A 12,426-nucleotide genomic window follows, 5' to 3' on the forward strand; every position below is an offset into this window, starting at 1 on the left:
TTCAGAATTTGTCAACATTTTCCGTTTTAACAGTGACATTAAATATTGTTGATATTTAAGCATATGAAACTGACAATTTAAAGCCCTTACAGCCAAGGTAGCAGAAGTGTAAACTTTTTTCCCCCCATCTGTCCAGTGCCCTAGAATCCCTATCAGAGGGGACAGGGTTTTTTGCAGTGGAAGCCTTGACCCCTTTGGGACCCTGAAATATAGTTTCTGGGTCAGGAGCAGGGTTTTTATATAGAAATTTGTGGGAATCTGGAACCCTGTAGTATCTGTCTGGCTTAACCGGTGCAGGGGGTAAAGAGTCAGGAGACAGGCTGGACTCTGAAAAAAATATCATCTACTATGTCTAGAACAGGTGGAATAGCAAGAGGTCTGTGCTGAGGTAGTAAAAGAAAGTCTCTGAGCCTTTTCTTAGATTCTGAGTATTCTTGGCTCTCCCAGTGAAAGTACTTCTTCATGGTGTGAAGGGTTTCCCCAAAAGAATAATCCTCAGGAGGAGAGGCTGAAGGAATAGACTCTTCAGCATCAGAATCCTCATTCCTGTTCAGAAGAGGAATCAGAGAAAATGGAAACCTAATCTGAAGATTCATATTCTGTCTCTTGCCTAGGCCTCTTATCTGGAGGGGGATGGGAACACCTGATCAAAGTAATTAGGTCTTTGGCCATCTTAAGTATCTGTTTTTTAGGCATGGAAGTCTGTGCAGGAGAATGCTGTACTTGTTTCTTTGTCTTTAGAACAGCTTTAGTCTTTGCCTTTGAAGCTGAGGTTGGCTTAACATATAACCGTGTAGGTCTGAAAACACCCTCAGAAGCCAATGCCTGCTCAACGGCTCCGGACCCATCTGAGGGAATAGTTTCCGAATGTCCAATACCTTGAGTATCCAGAGGCCTAATCGGCTCCACGTGGGAGTTGGAAGCAGCCTGCGGCTCTGAGGTAGCGGGCATCAGGGGCTGCGAAAGCACCTGAGAACCGGCGACTGGCCTAGCGGAGGCCTCATCATTGGTTTTGGACCTCGGATGCCTGTTCTTTTCCTTTCGCTTTTTATAAACTTCGGTTGAAGGCTGTTCCGACGGCATTATATAATTAAATCTTCGGCCAAAGTAATGAAAGGCAAAACTGAACCAATGCTTAATAGTGCGTTGGTTAAATCTAGCACAAAACCGACAGCTAGCAACGTCATGGTCAGGGCCTAGGCAAGGAATACAGTAAGAATGAAAATCCTTATGAGGTATTTGCTTCCCACAAGAAATACAATTGTTAACTTTTTCTGACATCGGTCTGGAGCAAGAAAAAAGTTTCCCCAATGGGGTACTTAGCTTTAATGAAGACTTCGGATCTGAAATTCGGTTTTGAAAATCTCAGGAGTTGGCCGACCGGCACTTGCGAACTGCTTTTGCTTCGGGCACCGCACGGCAAGAAAAAGTGAAGAAAATGGCGTCGGCTGCATCTTTTATACCCCCTGGTGCACTGACGTCAGGGAAGAGGTGACAGCGACTGACGCCGGTCCAGGACTTTGGAATTCAGGCCGACTGCAGGTAGCCTGCCAGCAGGATAACCCAAGTGTAATGACTGCAACAGTGAAAGACGACGAACATCATGACCATTTAACAAAACACAGTTAACTACCCTCTCTAGCAACTGCTGAGTGATTATCTTTCTGGCTAAAAATATGTAGCTCTGCCACTAGGGGGCACTTTAACAGACATTAGAGTGGACCATCCCTTTGAAGTATGACTGAATCCAAAATGTTGCACCTATTGCTTATAGTGACTTCATATAACACGTTATAATAACAAACTTCCAAAGCAGAGTTAAGCGTTCAGAGTTACCTCGTGATATCATAGTCCACCCTGTAGGTAGTATCAGTGACTGCTTCATTACTTACTGTAGATGCTGCATCTAGTTCTTTTTGCTTTTTCTCAAATATATCGTCATCTGCTTTGTCCTTTTCAAACTCCTTCTGGCACCGGTTTAGCAAAAGTTTTCGGAAAGTGACCATACTCCCAGGCTTATCAGTCATAGGCACTTTTAGCTGTTGGTGACAAAAAAAAGTAACTTGTTAAACATATTAATTGTCACACTTTATTATGTAAAAGTCTTAATTCTGAAGTTTAGTTAATCAGTCTGTAATCCGAAACATTTAAGTCACCAACAAGCAAAGTTCTCATTTCCTCACCATACTCATCAGGTGCAGTTTTAGTAGTCTTGTCTAGAACATCTCTTTGCCAAACTTGGCATTATAACAACTCAATTCTCCCTATGCCTTCTTCTGCATCCCTTTGCCTCTATTTTCTCTAATGTCTCCATATATATTTTCCCTCTAACATAATCAAAGTTAAAAATAGTCCATCTCCCAATTTAACTCTACCTCCAACCATCTTCTTTTGATCAACTATCTCAATTTCAAGGGTTCTACTTGTATATGGCATTATTGGCTGCAGTCTACAATGCCTGACACACTGCTAGCTTTCAATAAACCTATCAAACCTATAACACACGTTATATGGAGGACCATATGTTCTTATGACTTACACAGACGCTCCATTTACTTACTTACAATCTGTTAACCAGGTAGGTGACTAGTCGACTGACCCTTTTCAGCAACAACAGACACACAAGAAGGGTGAAAGATTACACGATAGTACAAGTTCATGCAATACTAGATCTATTGTCTATTTAGCCTTTTGTGAATGCTGCCCTGCATTTTATGTTGGTAAAACGGATCGGCGATTTCGCGACCGTATTTACCAACATATTTATGCTATTAAGAGCAAGAGAAGTGATAATGCTCTTTCTAAACACATTTTGAGCAATAGTGGTCATAGTTTTCAATTTATGGCCATTGACAATATTAAACTTGATATTAGGGGTGGGCCGCAATCTTTAATTTTAGAGACCCGTGAGTTAAGAGTGGCAACTTCAATTAGACGCCTTTTCTTACCCTGGTCTTAATGACAACTGTAACATTGCATCCATTTTAAAATATAGAAGTTATCTTAGGTAACCTGGGCTTCATTTTCTTATGTTTCTAATTGACTTTTTCAAGTTGTTTTCATATTATTTGTCATAGTTTCTTAGTAGTTTTTTACAAGTTTTTATTCAACGTTTCTTAGCCTGATGTGTTGGTTAGGAATGCGTCTGTAATTGTGTTTGGTAAAACGTCACACAATTTTCACACATTCTTTGGCATGTTATATACTGATCTTGAAGTATTTGTATTCATATAGGCAGGGTTTGATGTCAGGTTGTGTTTATCTGCTTGTCATACATTTTTAAATACATTTTTAAACATTTTATTTTTGACATGTTGATTTTGCTTTAATTGCATTTTGAATTCTACTGTTCAGGAAGTGACATCAATAGGTAGTCACTAGTGAAGGTTTTAAAACATTGTGAGCTTTTGCTCTTTTAATGCTGATGAAGCTTCTGCTTTTGCAGTAGCGAAAAAGTACAGTTTTGTACCTACCATAAATGTAGATGTTCAAAGATCCACATTGCTGCAGTCCTTACACTTGGGTAGTCCGCTGTCCTCGGTCGGCCCGAATATCAAAGTATTAGGCTGACGTCGGTCAAGGCGCTTAAGACTGACATCAGGACGTCAGGGTACAAATGCGCATGACCGACGTCATATCCTCAGTCTTTTCTTGCCCCAGATGTCAGAAGACCCTAAAGAGAAAGGTCAAAACCAAAAGACAGCAAAAAACAACCAACCACCCTTGCACCAACCATATGTACAATATATACAATATCCACAATATTTACAACCCAACCCACACAACCGCCTCTAACACCAGAGGGGAAGGAGGGAGGGTAAATTGGACTGCAGCAATGTGGATCTTCGAACATCTACATTTATGGTAGGTACAAAACTGTACTATGTTCTTCATCTCACATTGCTGCAGTCCTTACACTTGGGTAGAATCCCAAAGCAGAGGTAAGGGAGGATGGCAGAACTATAAAGCAGTAGGAGCTGCCAAAATGCCCTGTAAAATTGCAGTGGCAAAACCAGCCCTAGATTTAGAGTAAAGTGGAAGGTGATAATGCTTAGAGAAAGTATGCACTGAACTCCAAGTAGCCGCCTCCAAAACATCTTTAGTTGCCACCCCCCTTAAAAAAGCTGTAGAAGTGGCAGTAGCCCTAGTGGAATGAGGCCTAATCCCAGCTGGAATCTCCTTACCATGATGGGAATAACAGAAAGCAATACAAAACCCAATCCACTTAGAAATAGTTTGTTTTGACACAGGCTTACCCGGAGAACCCAAAGCAAATGAAACAAATAACTGCTGAGACTGCCTGAACCCTTTAGTTCTGCTCAAATAATATCGCAACTGCCTGTGCACATCCAAAGTGTGCAAAATCTTTTCCCCTTTATTTTGGGGGTTTGCATAAAAAGTAGGCAAATGAATAGTTTGGTTTAAAGCCACACTAGAAACCACTTTAGGCATAAAGGAAGGATTAGTACGCAAAGACACCCTATCCTTATGGAAAATTAAGAAAGGCTCAACCGCCATAAGGGCCTGTAATTCAGAAACCCTTCTTGCAGAGGTAATGGCCAACAAAAAAGCAGTCTTCCATGATAAATATTTCAACTCGGCAGTAGCTGCAGGCTCAAAAGGTTGTAGAGTGAGTTTCTCCAACACAAAATTGAGATCCCAAGCAGGAGTAGGAGCTCTACGTGGGGGTCTTATATTCTTTGCCCCTCTGAGAAATTGCTTAAACAAAGGATGAGAAAACAATGGTGGGTCACAGTCATAGTGAGCAGAAATTGCTGCAGCATGAACCTTAATAGAAGAGAAGGACAAACCTTTGTCCAGTAACTCAGTAAGATATTGAAGAGCCACACTTAAATTAGGCTCAGAAACATCAAATTCCTTTGCTGTACTCCAAAATAAAAATCTCTTCCATTTATCTGCGTACACTTTCCTTGTACTAGGCCTTCTGGCCTCCAAAATAACATTCAAAACTTGCTGTGGAAGCTGAGACCCTCCAGGGTTCAAAACAGAATATGCCAGGCTGTTAGGTGAAGAGAGTGAAGTTTGACATTGAGTAAATGACTGTTCTCCTGAGACAGCAGGTGTGGAATCGAAGGTAAAGGCCATGGAGGCTCCCGTACCAGACTTCTCAGTAATGGGTACCAGTGCTGTCGAGGCCAATCTGGAGCTATTAAAATCATCTTTGGCTTGTCCTGTCTGACCTTCAGGAGTACCTTTGGGAGGAGAGGCAGAGGTGGAAAGGCATACACATGAAGCTTGCTCCAATTGAATGAAAGAGCATCCACTTTCCAAGCTGTGGGATGAAACCTTTTTGTGCAAAACTTTGGCAGCTGGTAGTTTAGTGGAGACGCGAACAGATCTATGTCTGGAGTTCCCCATAACACTGTCAATTCCTGAAATACATGAGGATCCAATTTCCACTCGTGGGGATCCATAATTTGTCTGCTCAACACATCTGCTAAGGAGTTCTGTGCTCCCGGCAGAAACCTTGCCTGAAGATTTAGCTGTAAACTGAGAGCAGTCTCCCACAAAATCATTGCTTGTCTGCATAGAGGATAAGAATGTGTTCCCCCTTGCTTGTTGATGTACCACATGACAGTTGTGTTGTCTGTTAGAACCAACACCTGTCCTGGAAGTAGTAAATCCTTGAAAGCTATTAATGCAAATTGGACTGCTAACATCTCCTTCAAGTTGATATGTAGATGTTGAAGTCTGGCAGGCCACGTGTCTTGTACCCACTTTCCATTTAGATGAGCTTCGGAAGCTTTGTCTGAGGCATCTGTCGTTAGAATCTGACTCGCCTCTGGCCGGGTCACAGAGAGTCCCTTGTTTAGGTGACATTCCTGAGCCCACCACAAAAATTCCTTTTGAAGGCAAGGTATTATCTGAATGACAGTGTCCATATCTTGGCAGTGCTGTGTCCATACATTTTTGAGATACCATTGCAGCTTCCTCATATGCAGTTTGGCATTGGGAAGCACCAGAATACAAGATGCCATGAACCCCAAGGCTTGAAGGACTGTCCTTGCAGTCAGCCTGGACTGATGAGACAATTGATGGAAGTAAAGAGAAAGATTCTTTTGTTTGTCCGGGGTCAAAAGGCCATCTGGGATGCTGTATTCAGTCTCACACCCAGAAAGCACATGTCCTGAGAGGGTACTAGACTGGACTTTATTTCGTTCACAGAATACCCCAGGCATCTTAGCACTGCTATCACATATTGTAAATGATGAAGAAGTTCGTCCTTTCCTTGGGCCAGAATCAGGCAATCGTCCAAATAAGGATAAATCTGTATTCCTCTTAGCCTGAAGAAAGCTATCACTGGAGCCAGAACCTTCGTGAACACTCTGGGCAGTAGATAAGCCAAAGGGCAATGCAGAGAACTGATAATGAGAAGTCCCAGCCAAAACGCAGATACTTCCTGCAACTTAGCCTGATAGGAACATGAAGGTAAGCCTCCTTGAGATCCAGAGTCACCATCCAGTGATCTTTGCCCAGCAGAGGTAAAAGCTGTTGTAACGTCAACATTTTGAACTTGGGAATGTCCAGATAAGTGTTGAGGATAGATAAATCCAAAATTGGTCTCCACGTGTTCCCCTTCTTTGGTACTAGGAACAGGCGAGAATAAAATCCTAGGCCCACTTCTGGCAGAGGGACCGGTTGTATGGCCCCTATTTTAAGCAGCAGAGAAATTTGTTTGTGAGCCTCTAGTCTTTGCTGAGGAGGAACGTCCGGCATGCCTTTGAAAGGAGGCAAGGTATGGAAATAAAACCTGTAACCTTGGTGTATGATATCCAATACCCATCTGTCTTGGGTAATCAAACTCCAATTTTCCTTGAAGAGTGCCAACCTTCCTCCCAAAGGTGCTGCCAGGCAAGAAGGATCTGGCAGCTGAAAAGGTAGGTCATTGGGCCTGTTTACGAAAGGACTGGCCCCTGCCCTCACCCGAAGATTGTGCAGGTGAACTCCCTGTTCTAGGTCTGAAGGAGCTCTGCCCCTACCACATCTAGATCAACCCCTAGACTGTGAATCATAAGAAGGGTACGTCCACCCCTTAGCAGGCCAATGCCTACTAAACTTCGGAGGCTGAACTTGCAAAAAATCTTTAACAGCCTGCATAGACTTAGCCTTGTCTTCCATTTTCTTCAAGACTGACTCCACAGGAGAACCAAACAACACATCAGACTGTAAAGGAGCATCCAAAATCCTTGTCTTAACATGGTCAGATAAATTCTGATCCCTCAGCCAGGCGTGCCTGCGAAGTACTGACCCAGTGGCAGCCACCCTAGACGAGGCCTGTACAGCATCAAAACCACATTGTAAAGAATGCTTACCCACCTGTTCAGAGACATGTACCAGATCTTGTAATTCTTTACACTCAATGCCTTCCGCCAGAGCATCTACCTTAGACTTCAATTGTGTAAGAAGATAATTTTGATACTTCAACATGTGAAACTGGCAATTCAAAGCCCTCATAGCTAAGGTGGAAGAAGTATAGACTTTCTTTCCCCATCTATCCAAAGCTCTGGTCTCTTTATCTGGAGGAACCGGATTTTTCACAACAGAGGCCTTGACACCCTTAGGTCCCTGACTAACAGTTTCTGGGTCCGCCCTAGGACTCTTATAAAGATATTTATGAGCCTCAGGCACCCTGTAATACCTATCCGGTTTAACAGGAGCAGGAGGCAAAGAATCAGGATTAAGTGAAGCCTCTGCAAAAACATCTTCCACAACATCCAGAACAGGTGGTATAGCCAAAGGCCTATGCTGGGGTAAAAGCAAAAACTCCCTAAGCCTTTTCCTGGAATCAGAGAAGTCCTGACCTTCCCACTTAAAATGTTCCCTCATGGAATGAAGTGTCTCTGAAAAAGAAAAATCCTCTGGAGGAGAAGCAGAAGGGGTCGAATCATCTGCATCAGAATCAGAATAAGGAGAGTACTCCTGCAAGTCTTCAGCCGAAGACTCTGAAATATCCGAAGCCTGCTCAAAACTCCCCAACTCTGGTTCCACCCTAGGCCTCTTATCAGGAGGGGGCAAAGAACCTCTAATCAAAGTAATTAAATCTTCTGCCATTTTAAGCATGTGCTTCTTGGGCACAGATCCTGTAGAACTAGGAGTGACACCAACAGAAGCTAAACCTGGCCTGCCTCTGGGAGAAGCCTTGGAAACAGAAGGAGAGGGCCTAACCACCCTAGGAAGGGAGGGGAGTACAGTAACTTGAGAAGCCCCTTCAGCCTGACCTGCCTCCTGAGAGGCCACATCCTGCAATATCAAAGTCTCCCCCTGGGACTCCAGAGAAGCCTACGGTGGAACCACCGGTTCCACTGACGCCTCTAAAGAACCGGCGTCCGGTACGGACGACTCTTCTTGCCTGGGCTTAGCTGCTTTGTCTTTGCGCTTCTTCGAAGAAGCGGGCATCGGAGCATCCGACGGCATATTGTAATTGCACCGCTTCCCAAAGACCAACCTGGCACAATCTAACCTTCGCTTAATAGTGCGCTTATTGAACCTAGCACAAAAGCGACACCCAACAACGTCGTGCTCAGGCCCCAAACAAGGAATACACAAAGTATGATAGTCCCTATGCGGTATCTGCTTCCCACAAGAAATACAGTTATTCACTTTTTCTGACATCCGGTAAACCACTGAGGCAAGAAAAAACTAAAATATTCCCCAACGGGGTACTTAGCCAACTTTGATTCGGTCTGAAACTCCGAATTCGAAAAATTTCAGAACGCTGAACGGCACTTGCAACGCTGCTTCTGCATCGGACCATGCGGCAAAAAAGACTGAGGATATGACGTCGGTCATGCGCATTTGTACCCTGACGTCCTGATGTCAGTCTTAAGCGCCTTGACCGATGTCAGCCTAATACTTTGATATTCGGGCCGACCGAGGACAGCGGACTACCCAAGTGTAAGGACTGCAGCAATGTGAGATGAAGAACATCGCTGTTTCATTTATTTGTTTAATAAAATTGCGTTACAGTTTTTCGACTTCTCGGCTGTTTGGAGCATCTTTGTCTGATTTACAAGTGTTTAGTGTTCTTCTTACTAGTTCATGCAATATAGTTACAAAACAAGGAGGACTGGTAGAAAATGCAGCAGTCAAAAATGACAAACCATTTACAACTTTAGCAGGTTATGCATTAACGAGATATATAAGGACTTGTATCATTTATGAAGAAATGAAGTTTGAGAAGCATACAATAGGTTATAGTAAGTTAATGCTTTCATATATCAAAATAAACAGCCATCATTTCCAAAGCAACTACAAACTATTACTGCATTAAGATTATCTTTCACCTTAGTTTTGAGCATAGCTATGCTTCCTGATTTGTTTCTGTGTGAAGATAATCCCATGTGGCGGGACCAACTTTAGAAAAGGCCCTTTTGTCAATTCAAAACTTAACATTCTAGCTAGATCATCCTGATCCCCCCAACCAAAAGTAAGTGGGGTTTCTGAATGTTATGGTTGACCTTAAGCAAGGGCACTGACCAAGTACTGCTACTCTGTAAAGCAACATGCTGATTTGAACATTGGCCATGCTGTGGACTGTCCACCACTAAAGATTTTAGTAGTTATGGATATAGTTGTCTGCTAGCGAAATGCTAGAAGACCTTATTTTCAGATGTAACCATTTTAAAAAATCAGGACTTGGAATGCCAAGTCCTAGAATAAGTAAATTAAATGACCAAAAATCCTGGCTTAATTAAATTAAATCCAAGGTTGCCATTTCTCCGAATATTTCCACTTCTCTGAGGTACTGTCATCTTAGAACTGGTATATACACATTTGGGGGGGGGGGGCAGCCCTCCCCTTCTCAAGGTTCAGTTGCCTCCTAGCAAAAAGTTTAAAGGAAAAGACGGATGTTCGATACTGACTCTGCTCTTACATTTTCAGTTTTACATTTGATCTTTTGGGATTCCTAATATTTCAACAGGTGGCCATTTTCATCTCTATCTTATGACAAGGCCAAAGGAAATTCATTGCAGCCTGTATTACTGTTTCAGAACCTTTACTACATCTTTACTTTGTCTGATGCCCTCACATTACTTGACAGAGATTTCCAAATGGACCACTATCTTTACTGAGTAAGATGTGGTGGGATAGGGAGAGAGGACCATGGGACATCATAGCTGCCTCCCTAGAATTCCCTTCTGATTTATGCAGGAACATATGCCTTAACATGGGTAACCTTCATTTTAGTTTAATTAATGCCTTTGGGTGCAGCTATCAATTTGGGGCAACTGTTCCTATCCGGAAAGTTTTAAAGATGCACACAGTTTTGTGCATTTGTTCTAATTTAATAGGGAGTGGGAGAGTTCTGAAAATGTATTTAGTTTTCACTAAAACAAAAAAAATCTTAAAAAAAGTCCCATAAGCTCAAATGAAGATAATAAATAGCAGTATAAAAGATCAGCCTAGGAGGTTGGCATACTGGTTAAGGTGTTTACCTTACAGACACAAGGTGCAGGGTTTGATTCTCACATTGGGCAATTGGCTAGGCTTAAAATGGCCTACAAGGGTTGTTAGCCTAGTACTAATCTATGAACCTATCTATGAATCAGAGGTGAGACAGTGCTGCAGCAGTTAACGCTGTCGCCTCACAGTAAGAGTTTCTCCAGTTCGATTCTTGGCTGTGGTACATTCTGTGTGGAGTCTGCTTGTCCTCCCTGCATTTGCATGGGTTTCCTCAGGGGACTATGGCTTCCTCCCACATTCAAAGACATGTCTGGTGGTTTTTTCCACAGGCCTTTGCTGAGAATAGGCTCCGTCCTAGTGGACATTCCCAGTCAACAAATGTTAGTTAAATAAATATTTATTTATTTACTTATTTAACATTTGTTTACCGGGGTCGTCCAGCTGGACTAGTTGCCCATTTTCAGTGGGGGCCTGGGGAGAAAAGCTCCACATAAAAATACACAATATAACAGGACATAATTAAGCTCCACATAAAAATACACAATATAGCAGGACAATTATAGAGGCCAGCAAAATTATAAAGCTCATAAATAAAGCACACTATACAATGGAAAACTGTTCACTAATGTTTGTCCAATAACATAAAATAACTTTGTCAGCAGTTATATATACATCAGATTTGCATAAATGGTGTGTGCATATAACATAAATGTTGGAAATAAGCATTCAAAAAGAACAACTCTCCTGTATAATAGATGGAGCAACAGGTTTTTATCATAATGGCTATGCTATCCATACTTTCTTGGAATGTAAATGGCCTTACAGATGTACACAGAAAAGGAGTACTGAATTGTATTAAGAAATGCAAAGTGTAAATACAATGCTGCAGAACACACTTGGGAAAAATTAGCATGTGAATTTCACAAAGGAAGGGTTTTCAGGACGGATTCATAGATTCATAGGTGTTTACTAGGCTTACGATCACAAGGGCCTTTTTAAGCCTAGCCATGCATCCCCAATCTCTGACGAGTTCTGATACCCTTGATAAGTGCAATCATGGGCTTGGGAGATGAAACATTTACAGGTTACCTGTTTGCATCAGAGACTACACGCCAAGATGTTTAGAAAATGGCTGACAGATGAGAAAATGGGGCAACAAGTTTAAATGCATTTATTAAGACCACAGCTATCTGTACAGGCATGCTGAGCAGCAAGATGGGTAGGTTGCAGTTTACGTGCTATATTAACCTTTTTTTTTTTTTTGCCCTGTTCCTCCCTCCAACCATTAAGCCCTCTCTCCCACCACTTACGTGGTCTATTCATTCATTTGGTTAAAGGTTTCTATAGCTTATTTCCTTCCCCTGGAAGTGATGGGCAAGCCAGCTAAAGTGGTATCATCACCTGCCTGGCACTTTTCCTTATGGACCCAACAAGTCATAGTTATCCAAAAGAGTGATGTGCAAGTGAGCTGCTACTATGTACGTATAAGCTTCTGTGTCTGTGTGATTAATTGTCCCTGACCTCTTATAGACAGCAATTCGACATGATTCCATGTATTGACTGGTGAAGCTACTATATGGCAAGTGTGCTCAGACACATGCCTCTGCCTCCACCCCTGGAATAAAGGTGAAACAGCTTATCAGGGTTATTCCTCTCCTCCCATTCCATCTCAAACAGGTGAATGAGCCACTAATTTAAGTAACAGCTGGGTCGTAGTCACAGCTTAATTCTTCATAACCTAGAAAGATGGATAAATGTACTTACAGAATGTGCAAGAGAACAGGAGAGTGATGCACAAAAAGTGAAAGATACAGCAAGGACATCAACCAATCAGAACATATAGCTAACAAGAGTGAAGCTTAACAATATCAGTCTTCCCCTGCTACACATGTATATCGATCAGGATGAAAATGTCTACCTCCAACATCTCCATATAAAGAGGCATCTTACTTTGAAATTTTACTGCTACTCTTTCTTCTTCCTTTCTATGGTGCACTCTAC

The 12,426-nt window shown here is 42.3% G+C and overlaps 1 protein-coding gene across 7 annotated transcripts in view; it reads right to left on the reverse strand.

The window, feature by feature from the left end:
* EIF4G3 (eukaryotic translation initiation factor 4 gamma 3) overlaps positions 1–12,426 on the reverse strand; it is a 3,593,176-nt gene that overhangs the window by 1,438,645 nt on the left and 2,142,105 nt on the right. For all 7 annotated transcript variants that reach the window (XM_044063163.1, XM_044063168.1, XM_044063165.1 and 4 more), the window contains one exon: positions 1,893–2,039. In XM_044063163.1, coding sequence (XP_043919098.1) covers positions 1,893–2,039 — 147 coding nt within the window. The remainder of the gene's footprint in view (positions 1–1,892; positions 2,040–12,426) is intronic.

The sequence above is a fragment of the Protopterus annectens genome, chromosome 2.part1 (genome assembly GCF_019279795.1).
Source record: "Protopterus annectens isolate FY-2018-M chromosome 2.part1, PAN1.0, whole genome shotgun sequence".
NCBI lineage: Eukaryota > Metazoa > Chordata > Ceratodontiformes > Protopteridae > Protopterus > Protopterus annectens.